Source organism: Sprattus sprattus, assembly GCF_963457725.1.
Source record: "Sprattus sprattus genome assembly, chromosome: 10".
NCBI lineage: Eukaryota > Metazoa > Chordata > Actinopteri > Clupeiformes > Clupeidae > Sprattus > Sprattus sprattus.
Genome location: NC_137908.1, coordinates 13,420,523 through 13,445,433, shown reverse-complemented (window position 1 = coordinate 13,445,433; position 24,911 = coordinate 13,420,523). Strand labels below are relative to the sequence as shown.

The 24,911-nt window shown below is 42.8% G+C and overlaps 2 protein-coding genes across 3 annotated transcripts in view; both read left to right on the top strand.

Annotated features, from left to right (window-relative positions):
- scn8ab (sodium channel, voltage gated, type VIII, alpha subunit b) overlaps positions 1-2,022 on the top strand; it is a gene marked incomplete at both ends in the record, with an annotated part of 38,583 nt that extends 36,561 nt beyond the window's left edge. For both annotated transcript variants that reach the window (XM_080845462.1, XM_080845461.1), the window contains 2 exons: positions 133-403; positions 872-2,022. In XM_080845462.1, the coding sequence (XP_080701588.1) occupies positions 133-403; positions 872-2,022 (1,422 nt within the window). The remainder of the gene's footprint in view (positions 1-132; positions 404-871) is intronic.
- Positions 2,023-7,650: 5,628 nt separating this feature from the next.
- On the top strand, positions 7,651-24,835 carry smarcc2 (SWI/SNF related BAF chromatin remodeling complex subunit C2). The gene is made up of 25 exons (XM_080846811.1): positions 7,651-7,776; positions 9,725-9,844; positions 10,677-10,762; positions 10,922-11,003; positions 11,177-11,269; positions 12,411-12,480; positions 12,640-12,709; positions 12,967-13,042; positions 13,331-13,575; positions 14,976-15,100; positions 15,765-15,802; positions 16,547-16,677; positions 17,234-17,305; positions 17,410-17,523; positions 17,903-18,059; positions 18,786-19,010; positions 19,104-19,166; positions 19,377-19,632; positions 20,084-20,245; positions 20,474-20,538; positions 20,769-20,886; positions 22,234-22,397; positions 23,014-23,148; positions 23,536-23,845; positions 24,198-24,835. The coding sequence occupies exons 1-25, from the start codon at positions 7,666-7,668 to the stop codon at positions 24,254-24,256; spliced, it is 3,147 nt and encodes a 1,048-aa protein (XP_080702937.1). The 5' UTR covers positions 7,651-7,665; the 3' UTR covers positions 24,257-24,835.
- Positions 24,836-24,911: the final 76 nt, after the last annotated feature.

Here is a 24,911-nt window from a genome sequence, read left to right as displayed (position 1 = left end):
GTATACATTAGTAACCCTGCCAGACTTGTGTTTAACTGGTGATATTGACTGAACATTGATTTCAGTCTATTTCAGTCAACATTCATGTTTTTAAAAGACTCTCTCTCTCTTTGTCACTGTCTGTCTTTGCAGAATATGATCCAGGGGAAAGTGTTTGACTTTGTAACCCAGCAAGTGTTTGACATTTCCATCATGATCCTCATCTGCCTCAACATGGTGACTATGATGGTGGAGACAGATGACCAATCAGATGAGACGGAGGAAATCCTCTACTGGGTCAATTTCATCTTTATTGTGGTCTTCACCACTGAGTTTGTGCTCAAGCTCTTTGCTCTGAGGCATTACTACTTCACCAATGGCTGGAACGTCTTTGATTGTGTTGTGGTCATCCTCTCTATAGTGGGTAAGTCTTAATTTAGTCATCCTCTCTGTAGTGGGTAAGTTTTAATTTAATCATCCTATCCATATGGGTGGAGTTTTTAGCCGTATAAATACACAGACAGATTTCCACAAGTAGGAAGACCTAGTAATGGCCCTTTCACCTTTTATGGAGGCCCGAATTTTGTAAAGATGGATCCTCATTAATCAGCAGAGCTCAGCTCATGATCTGCTGCCCACTGGTGGTTTGACACTGACACTACTGATACTGCATATCAAAGCCAATGAGAAGGCCTGCAAAGGGAAGAAACTTTTTTGACCCAGTTTGTCTTAAATGTGTTTCTTTCTCTGATTCCTCATGATAATGTGTGATGCCCCATGTTCTTTCTTGATACTCTATGATGATCTTTCTAGATAAATGTTTGCATTTCTAAATGCTTCTCATTGTGGCTCATGATTTTGAAACTTTCTCTGTTTTCTCTGTGTTTTGTAGGTATGTTCCTGGCAGACCTGATTGAGAAGTACTTTGTGTCGCCGACTCTATTCAGGGTGATCCGTCTGGCACGTATCGGACGTATCCTGCGCCTCATTAAAGGAGCCAAGGGCATCCGAACTCTGCTCTTTGCCTTGATGATGTCACTTCCTGCCTTGTTCAACATCGGGCTCCTGCTGTTTTTAGTCATGTTCATCTTTTCCATTTTCGGCATGTCCAACTTCGCCTATGTAAAGAGAGAGCTGGGCATTGACGATATGTACAACTTTGAGACTTTCGGCAACTCCATGATCATCTTGTTCATGATCACCACGTCAGCCGGATGGGATGGACTGCTCGCCCCAATCTTGAACTACCCTCCTGACTGCAATCCTAATTATGAGAACCCTGGTACCACGTACAAAGGAAACTGTGGGAACCCTTCGGTGGGCATCTTCTTTTTTGTCATGTACATCATCGTTTCCTTCCTCATCGTGGTGAACATGTACATCGCCATCATCCTGGAGAACTTCAGTGTGGCCACAGAGGAGAGTGCCGACCCGCTGTGCGAGGACGACTTTTCGTCATTCTACGAGATCTGGGAGAAGTTCGACCCTGATGCTTCACAGTTCATCACCTTCGCCAAGCTGCCCGACTTTGCTGATGCGCTGGAGCACCCGCTGCGCGTCCCAAAGCCCAACGTCATCGAGCTCATCGCCATGGACCTGCCCATGGTCAGCGGCGACCGCATACATTGCCTCGACATCCTCTTCGCCTTCACCAAGCGGGTGCTGGGAGACAGTGGGGACCTGGACATGATGCGACAGCAAATGGAGGAGCGCTTCGTGGCAGCCAACCCGTCCAAGGTGTCCTACGAGCCCATCACCACCACGCTGCGCCGCAAGCAGGAGGAGGTGTCGGCCATGGTGATCCAGCGGGCCTACCGGTCCCACCTGGCGCGGTCTGGTTTTGTCCGCAAACGCCGAAACGCCAACAACAAGCAGGAGAACGGAGGAACCAATCAGGAAAAGAAAGAAAACACGCCCTCGACCGCGTCGCTGCCATCTTACGACAGCGTCACCAAGCCCGAGAAGGACAAGCAGGATGAGAACGAGGGCAAAGGACAGAAAAAGGGCAGAAACCAAAAAGAAGTCAGGGAATCCAAGTGTTAGGCTGCCGCATCTCCCTGAGACTTTTCATACCAATAATAATAAGAATAACATAAATATTAACTTCAAGCAAAAGAAAGAGGAATTCTTGAATCTAACCACACATGTACAGATACAATTTCATTTGCAAGTTAACAAAAAAAAGATATTCAAAATAAGAATAAGATACAAAAAATTGTTTACAGACTTCACAGGTCTAACAGTGGAGAGTGGAACAGTTTCCTTAAAGCTTGAAGACTCTTTAAGACGAAACCAAACATTATCTGCTTTTGTCCTATTTTGTTGCATCCAAACTCAGACTCAGAAACAAACAGACACAGAGCTGCTGACCTGCAGTGGTGGAGGTGTTCAGATGGGGGGGTCCGCCCACCCCAACCCTCATTGGTTCTGGCATGTGTGTTCCGAGGTGTATACACCAATCACCACTCTGCCCTCTGCTCAGCCCAACACAGTTCTGGTGGCACTGAGTGAACATGCAGACTAAACAGACACTAATTCTAGAGGAGGGAGAGTGGAGACCTTTCTCTCTTCTCTTTCTCAGAGTCTGAGCTGGCAGTCCTTTGTTTTTTTTTGCATTACTTGAAGGGCAAAAAAACAAACAAAAAAAAAAACAGGAAAATGTGGAGAAAACTTTATCACCATCCAAAAATGTTCCTCATGATATTACAGCAATGTCATCATCAGTAACTCCTCATACATTTCTTTGTTGTCATGATGTCAGACTTATTTGTCCAAGCTGGTGCAGCCTACCAGGACCCCATAAGTACACATAAACATACACACACACACACATATACATACACACACATACACGCAAGTCCAGACTCATTAATGGATTATTGTGCTTGTTCAATGCATAACGATGATGCATGATGGCATGCTTTGTTCAGAAATCTGCATGAGTAATCAGTCATGAGTAGTCATGAGGAATCATAGACCACCAGAGGACGGTAGCGCTCGGCCCGCCACTGGATGGAAGTCACAGGGCTGGGATTGAATTTAGGGCTTTCAGGAGAGGGTTGGCTTTAGGCCAGTTGTATGACAGTGGCCTGCGTCGGCTCTTCTGAACCAGAAGTTGCTCAATTGGTCAGTTATGACTGTAGTAGAGGCCTCTTGACAAATATGAAATTAAAGCTTTGTGGCACATAGAGAGAAAAAGAGAATGAGAGAGAGAGAGAATGAGTGAGAGAGAGGGAGGGAGGGAGGGAGGGAGGGAGGAAGAGAGAGATTGAGAGATTATTGCTTAAGACTGTGTATTCTAAAGCCTTTAGTTTCTTTTTATGCAGCAATTTTGTGAATCAGCCTAGCATCCCTTGAGATGCCCTTCTAGAGGGCTTACCTCGGACAGGGATTGTTGTGTGAGTATGTGCGTATGTGTGTCTGTCTGTTACAGTCAGAGAGCTAATCATAACTTCAGGTCTACCAGGACAAGCTTGAAGATGTTAGAAAAATTCAGATTGTCTGTAAAGTTAATTTTTTCTGTTTTAACTCTGCTGCTTTGCATATGCTCTCTGTGGTGGCGCTGTCCTGCTGGATTCATCTGTGCTTTTAATGAAGACGTCGTAGGGGGTGGAAGATAGAGAATATGTGGTCGGAGCAGAAAGGGAGAGTTTTCATTATTTGATTGTCATAGTTATAACATTCTCATTATGTTGTATCTTTGTGCTTTATTTTTTTTCCGGGTGGAGAGTATGTGTGTGTTTGTGTGTTGAAAGATGCTTACATTCAAATGTTGTGAAATGGCAAGATGTGTAAGTGTGTGTTATAAGGCACTCAAGGTTGTGTGTTTGTGTATGCTGTAATGTTTAGACAGACAGGTGTATTGTCGTAAGGTACAGAGGGATATGAGTGAGAGACAGGTGTGTTGGAAGGTGAAAGAGAGTATCAGGGGTAGCACCCTGCACGTTAAGATTCAGGTCCTTCTCTTCAAACAGGGGGCAAAAAAGAGAATTTGCTGGAACACCGTCAGAATCCTGGAGCTGCTTCCTATTGTGATTTCATTCCTGACTTCTATAGGTCCTTCTCTCTTCCTCCAGTTCCTGCTGCTGCATGACAGAGTGTGGGCATACACATGAACAAAAAAAAAAGAACAGACAGAAAGAAAGAAAAAAAAGACAAAACTCAAACTGAAAAATCATCACTGCTTCCCTCTTACTGAACAACCATTCACATTCATTAAAAATAAGTAAAGCAAAATCAGAACCAGTCATCACAAAATAAAACCAAATGATAAAGACAAACAATATAAAAATGTACAGTACAAGCTATAATGTAAACGGCACAAATGCTAAAAAGTTAAGAATGAACTTTTTAAGGGACTATAAATAATGTAATATATAATTTTATTTTAACAGCATGCTTAGATTTTGTAAATACAGAAGTGGTTAAAAACTATTGCTATTAATCTAATCCAGCAAAGTACTCCTAACCCCATCAGACTGGCTTAGAGCACTTGTGGCTAGTTTGGAAAATGTTTAGAGGGATTACATTTGATGAGACACTTTAACTTTTACGAGTGGAATCTAAAATTAAAGAATTATATGAAATAAAAAGCGTATGTATAAATCAATGCAAATATAGAGCTATATCGCGCATGCAGACAGACACACAAATGTGTGTATGTGTGTGTGTTCATATGAATAACTGTGTGAGACATGGCCCCACTGTTTGTATTTTTGGCTACACAACATCAGTAAGCAAACCACACACAGACACACCACTTTTATACACATTAGCTCACTCAGTCTCACACATACACACAGTCACACACACAGACACACACACACCCCTTTTATACAAGTGTGTTTCCTCGCACTGTTTTATCCTAGTCCTTCTTTCACTTCACACTCTCCTTTTCCCCAAACACTAATTCAAACCCCTGTGTACTAAACGTCCCTTACACCTGTGTGTGTGCGAGTGTGAATGTGTGTGTGTGGGTGTGTGTGTGTGTGTGTGTGTGTGTGTGTGTGTGCACGTGTGTGTGTGTGTGTGTGTGACTGTTCAATGCTTGTTTCACTCTAGACACTCACCCCCCACCCACTCCAACACACAAACACTAGTGCAATGATAATGGCTTTATTATAATTTATTTGGAATAATCATGGTTTTCATTGTTCTGTTAATTTCAGGTGCAATACGTCTATACGGCACGTGCCTTTTCAGCTGCTTATTGTGTTTATTAACAAAAAAAAAGCTTCAAACATCAGAGCCTCTGACCAGTGGGAATTTGCCTTGCTTACAAAGGTCAAAGGTGAACAGGACCCTGGACCATGGGCCGGTGCCTCCAATCACGTCTGTATGAATCCATAAAGTGGGCTGTTGTGTGAAAGGGGCCCATGCTTTGTGCCCTAATCTTTGAGGCCACACAGCGGATGATTCTCTCATTTCTGTTTTCTTTCTATAGAGACCTCACTCATTCTAATTAACATGTGCCTATGTTATTTCGTTGCATGACTGGGGATGCTGACTTTATTTGCTGAGAATAATCAAAAATAAAGCAAGAGATTTTTTGTTTTGTTTTATTTATTTATTTATTTATTTTTCGGTTGTTGCTGTTGTGGAATGAAATGGTGTGTTGCACAAGAGTGTGGCCATGGGGAGAGTCACTGACAGACTGCCTTCATTTGAGCACGAAACCTTTTTCCAACAATAAAGCAGCCCTCCAATTACTCTTCCTGTCTACCTTACTGCGTATGGATGGCTGCATCGGAAGTGTGTGTGGGGGTGTGTTGACAAACAACACACACTGTGGTCCATAAGTTTGAGTAAAGTTGACCAGTGGGTAGAGAGCTGGAAAGTGAACCTCACCCCCTGTTGAGGTCCCATGTGGACAGTGGCTTTTCTATGCCCTTCTATGTGGCCTTTAAAATTCCATACATTTCCCACTCTATTCATCCAGTTTGAATAAACACAGCCTCAAACCAAATGTACATTATAGCACTTTAACATATCCAGCACATGGTTCAGAGCAATGTCGAAACAGCAAACACTGTCACCGCCCATGAACTTATAGACTGCAGTGTAACTTTGTAGAAGGTGTTGTATACTTTGCGTGTGTGTGTGATTGCGTGTTCGTAGTTCTACATATTTGAGGCTGTGATAGGACATGTCATCAACCTTCTATACACCAGATAATGATAAAATGACAAAATACCTCTGGTCACTGTGTGCAGAGGTCTAGCAATGGTGGGGAATCCCTGAATGATGGGGGGGGGGGGGGGGGGGGGGCAGTGCTAGATAGGGGGCCGAGAATGGGACAGCCCAACTAAATAAACTATAGAGGTTGAGATGGTTGGATACATGAAATTTGTGGTAATACACTTTGCTTTTGGTCTAATTCAAAATGATGATGCTAATGAGCGCTGCACTCACCTGCCCCAAGGAAATAACAGATGGAAGACTAAAAAAAGACATGAGTTGAATTAACAGTGGACCTATAATATCCTAACACTGTCTAGAGGCGGTGAAATAACATTTCAGACCGTTCCTAAGGCATATCTAATTTCATTAAGTGTGTGTGCTGTGTTGTGCCTGCTAGCAATAGATAGCACCCACAGGTCTAAACCTCACCCCCCTTAGGAGACATGCTAGCAACAGATAGCACCCACAGGTCTAAGCTTCATCTCTAGCGTCCTGTTGCCCACATTGCTACATTGGCACAGAAATCAGTGAGTTGCTAGTCTACTATAATAATAAGCAGTTAAAGTAGTTCTAAGTGACTGGCTTTTCCTCAAGATCAATTTTATGTAATTTCTCTACACAGGATGGGGTTTTGCTATTTCAACTCTGTGTGAGCATTTTGACAAGGGGAAAAACATAAAATACCTACCACAATGTTGTTTACTTCATTACATCCCAAAGATTTGTGTTGCCATTTACATGTGTGGGATGTAGACCAATTTAGGTCCAACTCACTGGATTGTTAGAGTAAATGTGTAATTTAAAGAATAAGTTACCCCAGCGGCCATAAACGTCTGTAAATGATGAGTCTCGATCAGCAAATGTAAATGAGACCCACACTCACAGGCGGGGGCTAGGGGAGGTGGGCTACCCATTTGGCATATTTTGGAAATAGATACATCACCATCCGTTCGGGGTGATTTTAAACAGTAGATGATACTGAGCTATCTTCAACCCATAAAATGCATTTTTTCTGCATTAGTGGTAGAATTAGTGTGTTTCATCACAGTTCAGTCATATAATTTAGTTTACAGCTAAAAAAAAAAAAAACACACACACACATTTTAGGATGTACATACACTTTAAATGTGTAAAATAAATAAAGCTCTCAGAACTCTATTATTTATTTTTCCAGACCAAATATTAGCAACATGGGCCCTGTTTCATCTTCATATCTCACTTTCTGCTCTTCATACATAATGACACAATGTGGTATCCTTACACTCGAGGGGAGAGTGGCGAGTGTCTTTAGAACAGGAGTAAATAGATGGGTCTGCTATTAGAAAATGTAGGCATTAGAAAGCTTACACAAATGAAAGCAGGTTTACACACATGTGTTCCGCCTATGAGCCAAATGGCAGTCGTTTCTCTCTGCTCCATTGGCATTGCATTATGTCTGAGGATGTCTATGCAAGGCATTACATAACACAAGGGGGCGCACAAATTCGAATTTCGTCTGCATCAAAGATGGCGGTACGGAAGAAAGACGGAGGCCCGAACGTAAAATATTTCGAAGCTTCTGACACTGTCTCGCAGTTCGACAATGTCCGCGTCTGGTTGGGAAAGAATTATAAAAAGGTAACGTGTAGGTTTTTTATTTAATTTAGCCAGGGAAGAAGGGAAGCTTTCATGGGAAAGAGCGCACTGAAAAGGTAGAGGGAAGGCGGATTTGCGATGCTGAAAGGGAGGGTAGGATGGGAAGCCAGTCCAGCTGTTCAGTCTACAAACCAGACGGAAACAATAGACGGTGCAGGGAACTGTATGCAAAAGCGGCCGGGGTGACGCTCTCTCCCTATCTCTCCTTCTCTTCCCGTCAGACACATTCACGTACACGAGAAAACATATGGCTTGCCAAGCGTGTTTGTATTTGAGAGAAAACGTTTTGTCGATAATGAGAATAATGGCCTCGATTCCGTTGAAGGAATGGGCTAGCTGCTAACGGTGCGAGCTCAGATGTCTCTGGATAGCATGGATGGCGCAAGTAGCCTACATGAATCCAGATGTGCAAAAGGCCGTGTTCTTCTTCTCCCACCTCGGCACGCAAATGTAAACTACGAATGGCAATACAAATGATTTGTGTGTGTGCACATCTCAGTTCTTTTCGTTTTCCAACCTTCTCCATGTAGCGGAAGAAACGTTTTTGTTTTTTCGCAGAGCAATGAGTAAAATTTGTTTTAATAATTAAAAAATAGTGAGCTATTCACGGATAGGTTTCACATTGTCTTGAAGGCTACATTGTCAGTATTCATGTTTGTGTTTGCCGCTAGTAAAAGCAGTTCATTAACAGAACAGCGTTTCCCTTCTTTGCTATCCATATCCAATGTAAGACCTAGACCTATAGGTTATTTAAATGTAAAGTTTGTGCAAATGCGCCGGTAAATGGAAATGCATGATCCCAGTCTTAGTTCAGCAAAAGAACGGGCTGTCCTTGCTGTGATAGCAATAGCATCGTTTTTCGTTTCATTTATACTATATGGATTTTTGGATTCGATCCTCGGTAAATGTAAAAATGATTCCTCATAATGGTGAAAAGGTTGTTACCAGGTAGCCCGGTGAACAGACAGCAGCCTCAAAGCGGTTACATTATTTGGTGCAATGCCAAAGCGCCACGGACCACTTACATTTACACTCTGTACATTTTATGTACTTCAGAATGAATGGGTTTGAAAGATTAGGCTACATTTTTAATTTATAGTGCTTTTCTAATATGTGTTCAGGGTACAGGAAAATGGCTTATTAAGGGATTTAGTGAAACACAGACTTGAATCAGTCAGACGGTTGTAACGCTAAGAAATGTAACTCGTTCAAGTTTGAAAACCAATGCCGATTGGGAAAGATTTTAGATGTAGCCTACCCCAAGGCTACACCTGGCCTTACATGGAGAGGCTGTGTGCTATTCCAGGGCTCTTTAATGAGAAAATAAACGTTAGAAATTGATATCCACCATCTCTTTTAAACCCCAGCATGTTCACCGGCCTGCCCTTCATTGTTGTATGTCTGTGAGGATTTCTCAATAAGTTTTACTTTGGACTATATTTTATTTCGATATTCTGAGATCATCCTAATTATATTGTCTGTGTAAACATACACACATATTACCCAAAGTGTCTTAAATGAACATCTGCAAAACCATGAAAGGCATGACTAGAAGTACATTAAGGACATAAAATGGAAGGAAATGTAGAAATGCCTGAGTGGTACTAGCAGTTATGTCTTTCACAAAAATGACAACCTGATAAATATGACAGTTGCTTCACAATACCAAGACCTTGTAGGAATGTGATAGAGAAGTGCCAGGATTTATTAAGGAAGTAAGGATGTTAAGTTGAGGAAGTGAGGAAGTTATTTCCTTTCATTTTCCCGAGCTCTGTGTGGTGGTCCAGGATCACTTGTGCCCTTAGAAAACAGCAATGACCCTAGTCTACACACGTTTTTGCTGATTGAGCTTTCTCATTCCATCACTCCTGTTCTTCTCTCCTACCTTTCTGTTTAAAACCTGTTTCTCTGTTCCTTCCTCTTCCCACAGTACATCCAGGCAGAGCCTCCTACCAATAAGTCTCTGTCCAGCCTGGTGGTCCAGCTCCTGCAGTTCCAGGAGGAGGTGTTCGGGCGCCATGTCAGCAATCCCCCCCTGACCAAATTACCGGTAAACACACATACATACTTACACACAAACATGTTGGTGGTACACACACTCAAACACTGAAACTACTGGCAAACACACATACTTGTTGGTGTAACGCACATTTAAACACATGCACTCTCGACAAACACACAGGTTGGTGTCACACACACTCCCACACGTGTGCTACTGGAAAACACATATACACACATCTGTGTAAGACACACTCGAAGGCTACAAACAAGCTCTGCAGGATGGCAGGAAGGGTCTTTATTAGTACACACATTACACACACACACACACACACACACACACACACACACACACACACACACACACACACACACACACACACACAAACAAACACACACACACACACACACACACACACACACACACACACACACACACACACACACACACACACACACACACACACACACACACACACACACATACAAACAAACACACACACACACACAGACACACACACACACACACACACACACACCAGGGGCGCAGATAGCACTAGGGACCCCCCCAGATTCATAGTGACCCTGATCCGTCCCCACCACTCTCACTACGTAAGGCGACAATCATCAGTAAATAACGTTTAAAAAATGTTAGCATCCCCCCCAGTTCAAAACTCCCACCTGCACCGCTGACACACACACACACACACATAAACAGTTAACAGTCAGTGTGCCTGTAACAGTTTTAGGTGATGATTTGTGTATTATGTGGCACATACCTCCTGACATAATTTGACAAGCAACACCTGGCCCTTTCTTCCTCTCTCCCTTGTCTCTTTTTTATTTGTCTTTATGGTTTCTTTCTCTATCACTCCATCATGTAGATGAAGACCTTTCTTGACTTTAAGCCCGGCGGAGCCCTCTGCCACATATTGGCTTCAGCCTACAAGTTCAAGAGTGACCAAGGATGGTACATCTACAACACACACACACAAACTCACACACATACTCTGAGATTCCTTTGAATGAAAAGTGCTTTAAAAATAAAATGAATTATTATTATTATTATTTACATAAACTCTATCTAGTTGTGATATGTCATGATGCTGAGGTTTTCCTGTCTCCTCAGGCGCAGGTTTGACTTCCAGAATCCTTCTAGAATGGACCGGAACGTGGAGATGTTCATGACCATTGAAAAATCGTTGGTGCAGGTAAGTGTGCTGTGTGTGAGTGTGAAAGTGTGTGTGTGTTTGTGTGTGAGTGAGTAAGTGTGTACATACTATGAGATTCTATTATTTTTATATCATGTATTCAGAATAACACCTCTCTCTCTCTCTCTCTCAATCTCCCCCCCCCCCCCCCCCCCCCCCCTCTCTCTCTGAAGAATAATTGTCTATCACGGCCTGTAATCTACCTTAGTTCAGAAATTGAGCCTAAGCTGCTGGTCAAACTGAAGGATATCATCAAGAGGCATCAGGTATGTAAGGAAATATTTCCCTCTATTTTGGTCTTTGGGCTAGATGTGCGTGTTACTGATAATACTTCTTTCAGCTTCACAAGTCATGTAAATACTAGGGCCGGGACTTTAACGCGTTAATTAAGATTAATTAATTACACAAAAATGAACGCGTTAAAAAAATTGACGCATTTTAATCCTATCTATTTTTGAACCGCGGAACGTTTCTCACTGAGAGAGTTTCGGACGGACCGATTATACTGGTGCACCAACTAACGCGCATAAATTCGGTTCAAACAAGTTGAACTACAAACCACAGTGGCACAGTGAACATGAACAAAGAAGCTGATGAGACCGCGTTGGATGGGACATTTTGTTACAAAAAACGAACGGATGGAGGCGTCGATAAGAACATGGTTCAGTGCAAGCTATGCAACAAGGAATTCGCATATCACCGCTGCACATCGAGTATCACCTCAATGCAAAACATGTAGCAGCTAGCGTGGACGTTAAGCCTGACTCCGGGTATTACCCACACACAACCCACACTCCACCAGAGATGTTTTCTAACAGTCATGGTTTCCAATGTTCTGAATGTACTTGAAAGTATTGTGTTTTACTTAAAAACCCAAAGTTTATATTTATAGTTTACAGACGGTCTACCTATCTATAGGCTACCTGAATTTTGAAATGTACTACATTTCTAAATATGGTATTGGTACACTTAATGGCAAAAATTGCACTGGTCTGTTGGACTTGAACAAAAATAAACAATATTTTTGTTGCTTAAGCTTATGTATTCAGTCATTATTCAATGGTATACTAAAAATCCATGTGAAAAATTACTTCTCACTGTTCTCAGGTCAAATATTTATATGCGATTAAAATGCGATTAATTTCGATTAATTAATTACAAAGCCTCTGATTAATTAGATTATTTTTTTTAATCGAGTCCCGGCCCTAGTAAATACATTATAGTAAATAATGTTAAAATGTAATTGACTCTAGGATAATGTGTAACGCATGTGTGTGTGTGCGTGTGTGTTTGTATGCATGTCTCTGTGTGTGTGTGTGTGTGTGTGTGTGTGTGTGTGTGTGTGTGTGTGTGTGTGTGTGTGTGTGTGTGTGTGTGTGTGTGTTCGTGTGTTCGTGTGTTGTTCAGGGGTCTTTGACTGAAGATAAGGCATCCGGTTCTCATGTTGTCGTCCCAATCCCACCCAGTCTGGAAGAGGGTGAGCACACCTCTCTCTCTCTCTCTCTCTCTCTCTCTCTCTGTCTCTCTCTCTCTATTTACCATTTTCTATCTCTTTTTCACATTTCACATGTTGTTGATTCATGCAAAATAATTAAGTCAAGTGTGTGTGTGTGTGTGTGTGTCTGGTTGAATGCAGAGGAGTGGGTTCGGCCGGTGATGAAGAGAGACAAACAGGTGCTGCTCCACTGGGGATACTGGCCAGACAGGTAAAACACACAAACTAAAGACACATACACACTCTCTCACACACAAAGTCACACACACACATGTACAGACACATTCTCTCACGCACACGCACACACACACACACACACACACACACACACACACACACACACACACACACACACACACACACACACACACACACACACACACACACACTCTCCCTCACACACCAACCACACACACTCATACGTACAGGCACACATTTTTTCTCACACACCTGTCTTTACCTCTTCAGCTATGACACATGGATCCCAGCTAATGAGATAGAGGCTGCTGTGGAAGACCCCCCTACCCCAGAGAAACCCAGGAAGGTTAGCTCCAATCTTCAACTGCTTCCCAAAACAATTTTATCAAGTGACATAAGACTCTGCACAAAACAGAAGCACTATCATATTTGTTATATGTGTGTGTGTGTGTGTGTGTGTGTGTGTGTGTGTGTGTGTGTGTGTGTGTGTGTGTGTGTGTGTGTGTGTGTGTGTGTGTGTGTGTGTGTGTGTCTGTGTTTGTGTGTGTGTGAGAGTCTGTGTGTGTCTGTGTGTGTGTCTGTCTGTGTGTGTTTTAGTGTGTGTGCGTGTCTAACACCGCTCTGTCTCTACCAGGTTCACGCTAAATGGATCCTGGATCTGGACCAGTATAATGAGTGGATGACTGAGGAAGACTACGAGGTGAGCGAGGGGGGGACGAAGAGGAAGAGGATCTCTGCTAAGACGCTGACGGACGAGGTGTCCACCCCTGACGACCGCAGGGATAAGAAGGCTGGAAACGCCAAGAAGAGGAAACGCTCGCGTTCACCCTCCCCTGCCCCGCCTTCTCAGGAGAGCAAGAAGAAAAACACTAAAAAAGGGTGAGGTGCTCACATACACACAAACACACACTCACATGCATATACACACATGCACACTGTGCCGTGGGCCCTAATGGTAGATCCGGCCCTGACTATGACACATATACAGAACATTAAGACGCTGCGTTCTTCTAGTGAGCGGCACCTGGCACTGCTGCCTGTGCAAGCACGGCAATCCAGACTATTCTCAGTTGTAGTTCCATGTTGGTGGAATGAACTGCCTAGCACTACCAGAACAGGGCCGTCCCTCTCTACCTTCAAGAAGCTCTTGAAGACCCAACTCTTCAGAGAGCACCTCACTTCCTAACTGGCACCTTGGCTTAACTTGCACTTAAGCAGTGACAGTCCCTCACTTCTTTTTCTTTCTATGTCGTTTTCTATTTCTTGAAAAAAAAAAGCAGTATTTATTGTTACACCAGGTTTTATTGCTCTTAGCTTGACTGCCTTGTACGTCACTTTGGACGTCAAATGTAAATGTAAATGTAAATGTAATTGTAAATGTAAAGTCAACGTATTACATTTTTTTCCAATCATTTTCACACTCAATACCATGTCCACTTTTTTCAAAATACCTCAGACATTCACAATATCAGTAGACTATGTGAACCAAACTGTGGATATTTTTCCATTGCATAGATACTAAATGCATTCAATAACCACTTCTTCTGAAATTCATGGATACCTGTCTCAGTCAATGTTCACCACCAGCAAAAATCTGTGCAACTACAGCCATTCTTGCAGACATTTAGATACTGTGTTCAAAACAGGTCACTTTCAGTTCAAAACCTCACAGAATGTAGATTGATGGGAATATGCTGTATTTTGATAGACAAATTAAACTATACACTTGAAATAAGATGGCTTATTATGACTTACTTTACAAAATGGTAATAAAATGGTAAAACAGCATTTGCATTGAAATGTGCATGATTGAAAGACAAATATAGATGTAGTTGTTCCTGAATAAATGTTCCCACTATTACTGCTGTGTATGTAAGTCATGGGCTATCAATAATACTAAGTGACCCAAAAATGCAACTACATCAAAGGTCTGGTACCTTGCAGACACTTTTATCCAAAGTGACTTACCATATGCATCTTGCATTGCCCAGGTCAAGTCAGCTGCTTGTTACACAACAACACTAACACTAACACTGTACAACTGACACAATTTTCTACACATGATAATGGTATCTACAGTATTACTGTATGACAACAGATACAAATGTGTTCTTGGTGTGAAGAAGACAACTGCTTGCCTCATTATTAGGGCTGCAGTACAGTTTAAGTCTCGTACCGGTATATTGTTGTTTTACCTACTGTTTTGTGAACCACACTTTTTGTTTTGTGTGTGTGTATGTGTGTGTGTGTGTGTGTGTGTGTGTGTGTGTGTGTCTCAGACCCACGACCCCCTACACCAAGTCAAAGCGAGGGCAGAGAGAGGAGGAGCAGGACGAGGGCAGCAAAGAGGCAGACGAGCCGTCACCCACCCCTCCCACTGAGGACAGCGCTGCTCCTAAGACAGGTAACACACACACGTGCGCCAAACACACACACACACACACACACACACACACACACACACACACACACACAATAAAAGACCATTCTTCTCCTTAGTGTCTTTGATGGCATCTAAATGATCTCAGAGGTTGAAATTACCCAGCTTGCTTTCATGCTGTTAAAGGTGCATTAAGGATTAATAGCTATTCGCTAAAGGTATGCTAGCAACTAAAACTAACGAAATCTCTTGAAATGTGCTGACTTTGACATTATGACAAACTAATTACTCAACGACTGTCCTTACACAGTCAAACATCAATCATGTGCAACACAAGACTAAGCAAGACGGCAAATAAGCTACTTACTAGATCAGCAGAAGGTAATCAAAGACAGGTCGGCGGGCATCGGCAGGCAAAACTACAGAAGGCAGTTATATGCCTATCGACCCTGCTATGCCATTGGCACGGACGCAATTCTCCACATTAAAAGTCATTGTAGCGCCCCAATTTTTTTTAAGCTGTTATTTTAAGGTTAAACTGCTTATCCTAACCCTAATCCTGAAGCATAATTGTTGCATATTGTGCCTTTAAGACAGGCACATGTAAATACATTTTCACATCTTAACTCTTATGAGGCTGCAATTTGACCCTTTCTCCTTTATCTCTCGCTTTCTTTAAACTACACAGATGAACAAGAAGATGAATCCATGGAAACAGTAGGCAAGGTAATCTTTCTACATCATGTTTGGGTGCACACATCAGCACTGTTGGATAAGTACAGTGTCCCCATGGCTTTCTAGAAGTCCTGTGAAAAGAGTCCCTGTCTGCACATTAATTTTGCATGTTGCTTTATTATCTTATTATTACCATTGTAATCCACTGGGTCCTCATCAGACAAAAAGCCTGAATGGTCTTCCGCTTATTAATAAGTTATGTCCCAGCATTTAAAAATCAATTTATGGACGTCTTCCGTTTTCTAATGTAGCCGTTGCCTTGAGAGATAGCAGTTGAGTCTGTGGCTCTGGCCTTAATGTGTGTGTGTGTTTATGTGTGTGTGCAAGTGTGTGTGCCTGCGTGTGAGTGTGTGTACCTGTGTGTGCAAGTGTTTGTGCGTGTGTGTGAGTTTGAGTGTGTGTGTGTGTTCTTGTGTGTCTTTGTGTGTCTGTGTGTGTGTGTGTGGCTGTGTGGCCGTGTGGCCTCTATCTGGTGTAGATTGCCCATTGATGGAGTGGCCATCAGCTGTGCAACCATTCAGATTGCCATTAGGAGTAAAAAAAAAATATATTTTTTTTAAATTAACCAACTTTTGTTTGTCTCCTGTGTGTGTGTGTGTGTGTGTGTGTGTGTGTGTGTGTGTGTTTGTTTGTGTATCTGTGTGTGTGAGTGTGTGTGTGTGTGTGTATCTGTGTTTTCTTGTTTGAATATGTGTGTGTGTGTGTGTGTGTGTGTTTGTGTGTGTTTGTGTGTAGGAGGAAGAGGAGGGTTCCCCCAGTGTTAAAGGAGAGCCAGTGAAGGGCGCTGACTTGCATGAGGATAACGTCACAGAGCAAACGCACCACATTATTATCCCCAGCTACGCAGCCTGGTTCGACTACAACAGGTGACCACTGGAACAAGAAGCTGCTGAACTGTCACTACACTTTATTTTGAAGTAGCCTTTGATGTGGTTTTAAAATAGGGTTTCTATTTTATGTATTAATCCCTAGCCATGCTTTTATGAGGTACTGTAGGTGGCTGGGACGTGCACAGGATAAGGGTTAAGGTTGTTCGGGCAACTGCTCATTTGCCCTCCTCGACTGAAGTTGCCCCTCCGAAGGAAATATATATATTACGGTTGCAGAACTTCATGTATGCCTAGATAAAATAATTGCAGAATACACGTTCAGGGGATGGGGGCGTGGCACGGCGTTGACAAAGATTAAGGTGTTGCCCCTTTTTTCCAGGGTAGAGCAACTACCCTTCAAAATTCCTGTGCACTTCCCTGGTAGGTGGGGATGTACGTAGGGTAAACGTTTTGTATGGTTTTCCTGTTTTTCATATAGATGCTAAATGATAAGAAAGGGCGTCTCTTGCTGTAAAAGCTGTCTTCCACGGCTCAACTCACCTCTTTTTCTCTCTCTCTTCCTCTCCTCTCTCTATCTTCCTGTCTCTCTCAGTGTTCATGCCATAGAGCGTAGAGCTCTCCCTGAATTTTTTAACGGCAAGAACAAGTCCAAGACACCTGAAATGTAAGTAAAATCCAATACACAGCTGTGTACTTTGTCCCTTTGGAACAAAGAACTACTCTCACAGCCATGCTTCTTATTCACAATGTTCTCATCTTAAACTCCAGCTACCTGGCATATCGCAACTTCATGATAGACACATACCGGCTGAACCCCCAAGAGTATTTGACCTCTACAGCGTGCCGTAGGAATCTGGCTGGAGATGTGTGCGCCATCATGAGGTAAGCAAGAAGAACTGCAGGTCTTCTTTGAGCTTCAGATTACTCAGTTAAAGGTGTTTCGATGTGTGTTTTCTTGTGATTTCAAAAGTGTGTGATGTTTCCCAGTGTGCAGTGTGCATAATGATAAAATATATACCTTAGATGTGCATTAAGTTGCTTTGGTTGAGTGTCTGCTAAATAAATGAAACGTAAACGTAAATTATGTGTGTGTGGGGGGGTTTGTGGGTGCGTGTGTGCGTGTGTGTGTGTGTGTGCGTCTGTGTGTGTGTGTGTGTGTTTGTGTGCATCTGTCTGTGTGTGTGTGTGTGTGTGTGTGTGTGTGTGTGTGTGTGTGTGTGTGTGTGTGTGTGTGTGTGTGTGTGTGCACGTCTGTGTGTAGGGTTCATGCGTTTCTAGAGCAGTGGGGGCTGATCAACTACCAGGTGGACTCCGAGAGCCGACCCACCCCCATGGGCCCCCCTCCCACCTCCCACTTCCAGGTGCTGGCGGACACCCCGTCCAGCCTGATACCACTGCAGCCCAAGACACAGGCACAGGTACACACACACACACCAACACACACATGTGCACATATACACACTCACATGCGCGCACATACACAGAGACAGACAGACAGACACACGGACGCACACTCACACACTCACACACACACACACGCAGGCACACACACACACACCCACATACAGTTACACAGTCATTTACACAGATACAGTACATATGCAAAGGTGCACAATCCAGCCTGTGGCACAAGTGCCCAGAGGTGACACAGATGCACACTCAAATTCACTCACATTCACACATAGTGAATACAGTCATGTACACAGAACATTAGATAATCAACCTCATTCAACTGCTTTAAAATAAATCTGAAAACATGGTTGATAAATAACCAAAAATGTGATCATTAGTGGGTAAGCAGTAGAATTATTTTTGTTTACCACTTGTTTGTATACCCATTGTTCTTTCCCTTCTACCCATGGTTAAGGACTAAGTGGAGCTGTGTATTTGGATTTTATTTTATTTTATTTTTGATATATTGTCAATGTTATGTTTGATATATAAGTTAATGCCTTTTTTAGATTGTATAGCCTTTGTTCACTCTGGCAGGGGGACTGCCATTGGAAACTAGCCTTTTGGCTATATATGGGCACATTTACATTTTACTGTTCAGGAATGTACACTGTCTCTCTTGATCAAATAAAATGATTGATTGATTGATTGATTGATTGATACACACTCTCCTTGACTCTCTCTCCCTGCAGGCTGCCACCCCGCAGCAGTTGTTGTCTTTCCCAGAGAAGGTGAAGGATAAGCCAGCTGACCTGCAGAACTTCGGCCTGAGGACAGACATCTACAAGAAGACTGGCCCCAGTAAAGTATGTGGCAGAGGAGGGAGAACCTCCACACCTAAAACCAAAGGGAATGCAGAAAATCACTTTGGAACTTTGGAACTAGTTGAAGGGAACTTTGAGTTTGAATATGAGGAGGTGGATCTCGCACATGGATTGAATGATGATGATACTCCTAGTCTGAACGTTGTTTTTGTAGTTGATTCCCTCTTTTTATTTTATTTTTTTCAGAATAAGAATCCAGCAAGTGCCACACGGGACTGGACAGAACAGGAAACACTGCTGCTCTTGGAGGTAACCCACACATGTGCACGCACGCATGCATGCACGTTCGCACGCACACACTCACCCTCACACAGATAAGCACACATGAAACACACCCATTCAGCATTTCTAAACAATATGAACAATATAATACTCAACGCTTCTCACCTACCCCTAAGGCACAGGTGAAGCCACACCTAGTTTCTCATTAGCTGATGTGTGCGTCTTATTTCCCCCCAGGGACTGGAGATGTATAAGGACGACTGGAATAAGGTCTCGGAGCACGTGGGCAGCCGCACCCAGGACGAGTGCATCCTGCACTTCCTGCGTCTGCCCATAGAGGACCCGTACCTGGAGGAGGGGGCTCCGCTTGGGCCACTGGCCTGCCAGCCCGTGCCCTTCAGCCAATCAGGAAACCCTGTCATGAGCACTGTCGCCTTCCTCGCCTCCGTGGTCGACCCGCGAGTCGCCTCCGCCGCAGCCAAATCAGCACTCGGTAGGGCAATGAAACACACACACCGACACACACACTCTGAGGCACACACTCATACTCTGTAGAGGACCACTAAACACACTCACTCAGACACTTGGTGGGGCCACAAAACACAGACACTCACACACACATGGTAGGACCATGAAACACTGACACACACGTTAGGACCATGAAACACTGATACGCACACTTACAGGAGACACTGATATATGTACACACACATACTAGAAAGGACCTTTTGCACTAGCAAACACACACTTGAGATTTATATCTCGTTTAAAGTGCTGTTTAGTATTCTCAAATAGATGGATGGAGTTTTATACAAATCATGCTTACTGGTAACTGTAATATATAAAACCCCAGCTAGTCTTGTATTAGATATTGCTGTGATATACTATATTCTCCGCACATCAGCCTCATATATCGTCTCCCTCTTCTCTTGCCACTTCATCAGAGGAGTTCTCTCGCATGAAGGAGGAGGTGCCCGCTGCTCTGGTGGAGGCGCATGTGAGGCGGGTAGAGGATGCGGCGCGGTCCAGCGGGCGACCTGACCCGCTCTACGGTCTGGAGGGTAGCGGCATCGCTGGCACCGGCCTGGAGGACGCAGACAAACCAGGTCAGAGGGCAAGGGATTGGCTCAGATCCTCAATAACCTTACCATTATACAATCATTAGTATTACTACTAATGACTAATGTGTGTGTCTGTTTGTGATGATGATGGTGATGCTGATGATGTTATTGAGGGTGATGATGATCATGGTGATGATGATAATGAGGATGATGATTATGATGATGATGATGATGATGATGGCAATGTTGGTGTTTTTTATGTGTGTGTACTAGCAGAGGAGACCAGTGAGGAGAGTAAAGGGGAAAGCCAGCCCAGTGAGGACAAGAAGGAAAACAAGGTGTGTGTGTTCATGTGTTCATGTGTGTGTGTGTGTGTGTGTGTGTGTGTGTGTGTTTGTGTGTGTGTGTGTGTGTGTGTGTGTGTACTCTGCCTTGAGCTTTGCCAACAATGAATGAGCCATTTTGTGTTTGTTCAGGTTCTCGATATGTATATCCTCTTCTCTCATCTTTGTTAACAGAGAAACAACCATGTCTGTGTGTGCGTGTGTGTGTCTTTATGAATTTGAAGGAGAGTAAAGAAGAAATGGTTGAGGAAGAGGACAAAGGAGATGGTGCCAAAAAAGAGGAGGAGAGAGCAAGGGACGGAGAGACTGAGAGAGAGACAGAGAAGCCAGACACAGAACTTGGTGAGACCTCACTAATGCACAGATATAACTTACACACTAATGCACGTGTATCACTTACACACTAATGCACATGTAATGCACACTAACGTACAGATATAACTTACACACTAATATACAGATATACAGAAAGTTAACTGTGTGAGACCTTGTTAATGTGCAGATATAACTTACACACTAATGCACATGTATAACTTACACACTAATATACAGATATACAGTAAGATAACTATGTGAGACCTTGTTAATGTGCAGATATAACTTACACACTAATGCACATGTATAACTTATACACTAATATACAGATATACAGTAAGTTAACTGTGTGAGACCTCACTAATGTACAGATATAACTTACACACTAAAGCACATGTATAACTTACACACTAATATACAGATATACAGTAAGATAACTATGTGAGACCTTGTTAATGTGCAGATATAACTTACACACTAATGCACATGTATAACTTATACACTAATATACAGATATACAGTAAGTTAACTGTGTGAGACCTTATTAATGTGAAGATATAACTTACACACTAATGCACATGTATAACTTATACACTAATATACAGATATAAGTTAACTGTGTGAGACCTTATTAATGTGCAAATATAACTTACACACTAATGCACATGTATAACTTATACACTAATATACAGATATAAGTTAACTGTGTGAGACCTCACTAATGTACAGATATAACTTACACACTAATGCACATGTATAACTTACACACTAATATACAGATATACAGTAAGTTCACTGTGTGAGACCTCACTAATGTACAGATATAACTTACCCACTAATGCACATGTATAACTTACACACTAATATACAGATATAAGTTAACTCTGTGAGACCTTATTAATGTGCAGATATAACTTACACACTTACGTACATACAGTATATAACTTAACTGGATGAGACCTCACTAATGTACATATATTACTTACACACTAATGTACATATATTATGTACACACCAATGAGCATGTATTACTTACACACTATTGCACATATTAATACTTACTAATGTGCAGGTATAACTTAACTGGGTGAGACTTCACTAATGGTGACTAATGGTAACTGTAAAATATGTATTTGTACATTGTAGAGCTGTGAGATATATATTTATACATTGTAGTGCTGTGTGAGATATATTTGTACATTGAGGAGCTGTGAGGTATATATTTGTACATTGTACAGCTGTGAGATGTATACTTGTACATTGTAGAGCTGTGAGGTATCTATTTGTACATTGTAGTTCTGTAGTAAAAATATAAATCACCTTTGTATTGCATGCACATGCAGTGATGTTAACGCTCATATGGTTTTTGAGCAGGCGAAGGTGACAAAGACCAAGAGAATAAGAATCCGCTGGAGGAGGGCCATAAGGATGGAGAGAGCGAAGGAGAAAGAAAAGCGAAAGTGGAAAGAGACGTGGGGGAGGGCAACCTGGCCACCGCTGCTGCCTCTGCCCTTGCTGCTGCCGCCGTCAAGGCCAAGGTGTGTGTATGTGTGTGTGTGTGTGAGAGAGAGAGAGAGAGAGAGAGAGACATACAGACAGAGAGACAGACACAGAGACTAAGGGTATGATTACATTACACCATTATGGAACCATGCCTATGTAGAGTTTCAAATCTTGCCCATTTTAAATAGAAACAAAAATTCAAATGTGTTTAGTCCTCTACTGACTCCAACCTCTAATTTTCACCTCTTGGCTTTTAAAATACAACCCCTTATTTATTTTCACAATTAACAATCTGTAATAGTAGAACATAGGACAATGATCTTGGGTACCTTTGAAGAGACATGACCTTGACATGACCCTGTGCAGAAACGTAACTGTGTTCGACTTTTTCTCCAGTCAGACTCTCGAACTAATAATTGCAAACAGAGGAAGTCAATGTTAAGGTGCCCTGACATTCCCTCTTGAAGAGCTTTGCATTGGTGCACGGCACACTTCATAATCACAGATTAATACTTGTCCACAAATAACCAATAAACCTCTAGGGTATAATGTATGATTTGTGGAATATAGACCAATAATGGTGGCCTTGGTGTTAACCAGCTGCTGAGCATGATTTGCCTATTTGAATGTTGTCTCCTGTGGTATGTGTAGCACCTGGCGGCCGTGGAGGAGAGGAAGATCAAATCTCTGGTAGCCCTACTGGTGGAGACTCAGATGAAGAAACTGGAGATCAAACTAAGGCACTTTGAGGAGCTTGAGACCATCATGGATCGTGAGAGAGAGGCGGTGAGGGACCGTGTGTGTTTGTGTGTGTGTGTGTGTGTGTGTGTATGTGTGTGTGTGTGTGTGTGTGTGTGTGTGTGTGTGTGTGTGTGTTTGTGCGTGTGTATTAGTAAAACAAGTATCTTTACATACATATGGCAAGTATGCAAGAATGAAGTACCCAAACATTGTTCTTGTGACTGTAGAGACATTTTCGAATTGAACTTGAAAACCCCTAGAGTAAATGTACAAAACTCCCTTTTAAGTAAAAAGCAAAAAGCCTCCTGAATCCTGGTCAATCCAGGGCTCTACCTCAGGCCAGAGTGAGTTGAGTTGTCTTCATGTTTATGTGTGTGTGTGTGTGTGTGTGTGTGTGTGTGTGTGTGTGTGTGTGTGTGTGTGTGTTTGTAGCTGGAGTACCAGCGTCAGCAGCTGCTGGCCGACCGTCAGTCCTTCCACATGGAGCAGCTGAAGTATGCAGAGATGCGGGCGCGTCAACAGCACTTCCAGCAGCTGCAGAGCCAGCAGCATGCGACGGTGCCTACCAGCAATCCCCCTGCCCCACCCCATGCAACGGCCACCACGCCGGCTCCACCACCCCCTGTTCCCAGCCCGGCCCCGCCCACCGTTACAAGCCCACCTGCCGAAGCCCCGCCCCCTGCACCTCAAGCACACGCCCACTCTGTGTCAGGCAACACTCCAGCAGTTGCTGCTATGCACGGTGAGTTAATACACATACACACACACAGCTCACGCAGACTTACAAATACACTCGCGTGTAGGCACAAATACACACACATAAAGATACCAACACACAAATACTTTAGAATATAGGCCCACATACATCAGCACACACACACCCACACCAACATACACAACAATAGATTGAAAGAGTAGATGCATTCATGTAGACACACAAACATACACACTTGAAAGTTTGCATTCTGGAACTGTATTATAAAAAAATTGCTAGATGCTGCATAAAACCTCACATTCCCAGGACCTGAGATGCATGTACTGTTTATCCAAAAAATATAGATTAAAATGTTTCCCATAATCCTCTTTTTCTCCAGAGCCCTCCACTCCGGCTGAGCCTGTTCACCCACCCACTCCGGTGCCTCCCCCACAATAGAAGAAGGAAAAACAGATTGAGAGAGAGAAAGAGGGAAAAAAAGAATGAAAGAAGAAAGAATGAGTTGAACTGAAAAGATGTCCATTTGCCCTATTTGGAACTTGGAATGGAATTTGGAACTATTTATAAAAAATACAACCCCTTCCCATCTCCAAAGAGACCCCAGACAAGTATTTGTGATCCATTGGGATTACTAGTTACCTGGAACACACATACATACATACATACATAAACACACACACACACACGTATTAACACTCTCACACACAAAGACTCACAAAACACTTTCTTTACTTGCGTGTGCCCCAAGTTTAGCTTCAAACATTTCTCCTGGTCATATGAACACACCAAGACACTCACAAGGACTAAAAGCTGATCTCTTATGATGACTTCAAATGGACTCCAGCCCCCCCACTTAGACCCGCTTAGGTAACGTGTTTCAGAAACAAAAGCATGTCTGTGCAGAGAGCCATCCCAGCCTGATGCTGCTGTGAACAGCGCTTGTCTTGAGGTGTAGGACCACAAACCATTAGAGGCAGACAATCAGTGCAGGTGAATTAAATCTAACTTCTTACTAACAGCAAGGAAACAGAAGCAAGACACTCATCTACGTACCAGTCATGTTGTGTGAAATACCACCCTTCAGCATGTAAAT

Excerpts from the sequence above, each read along its gene's own strand:
- smarcc2 (XM_080846811.1), top strand. The coding sequence starts at position 7,666 with ATGGCGGTACGGAAGAAAGACGGAGGCCCGAACGTAAAATATTTCGAA. Across the intron at positions 7,777-9,724 it reads TGGGAAAGAATTATAAAAAG|TACATCCAGGCAGAGCCTCC; the intron begins GTAACGTGTAGG and ends CTCTTCCCACAG. Across the intron at positions 13,043-13,330 it reads CCCCAGAGAAACCCAGGAAG|GTTCACGCTAAATGGATCCT; the intron begins GTTAGCTCCAAT and ends TGTCTCTACCAG.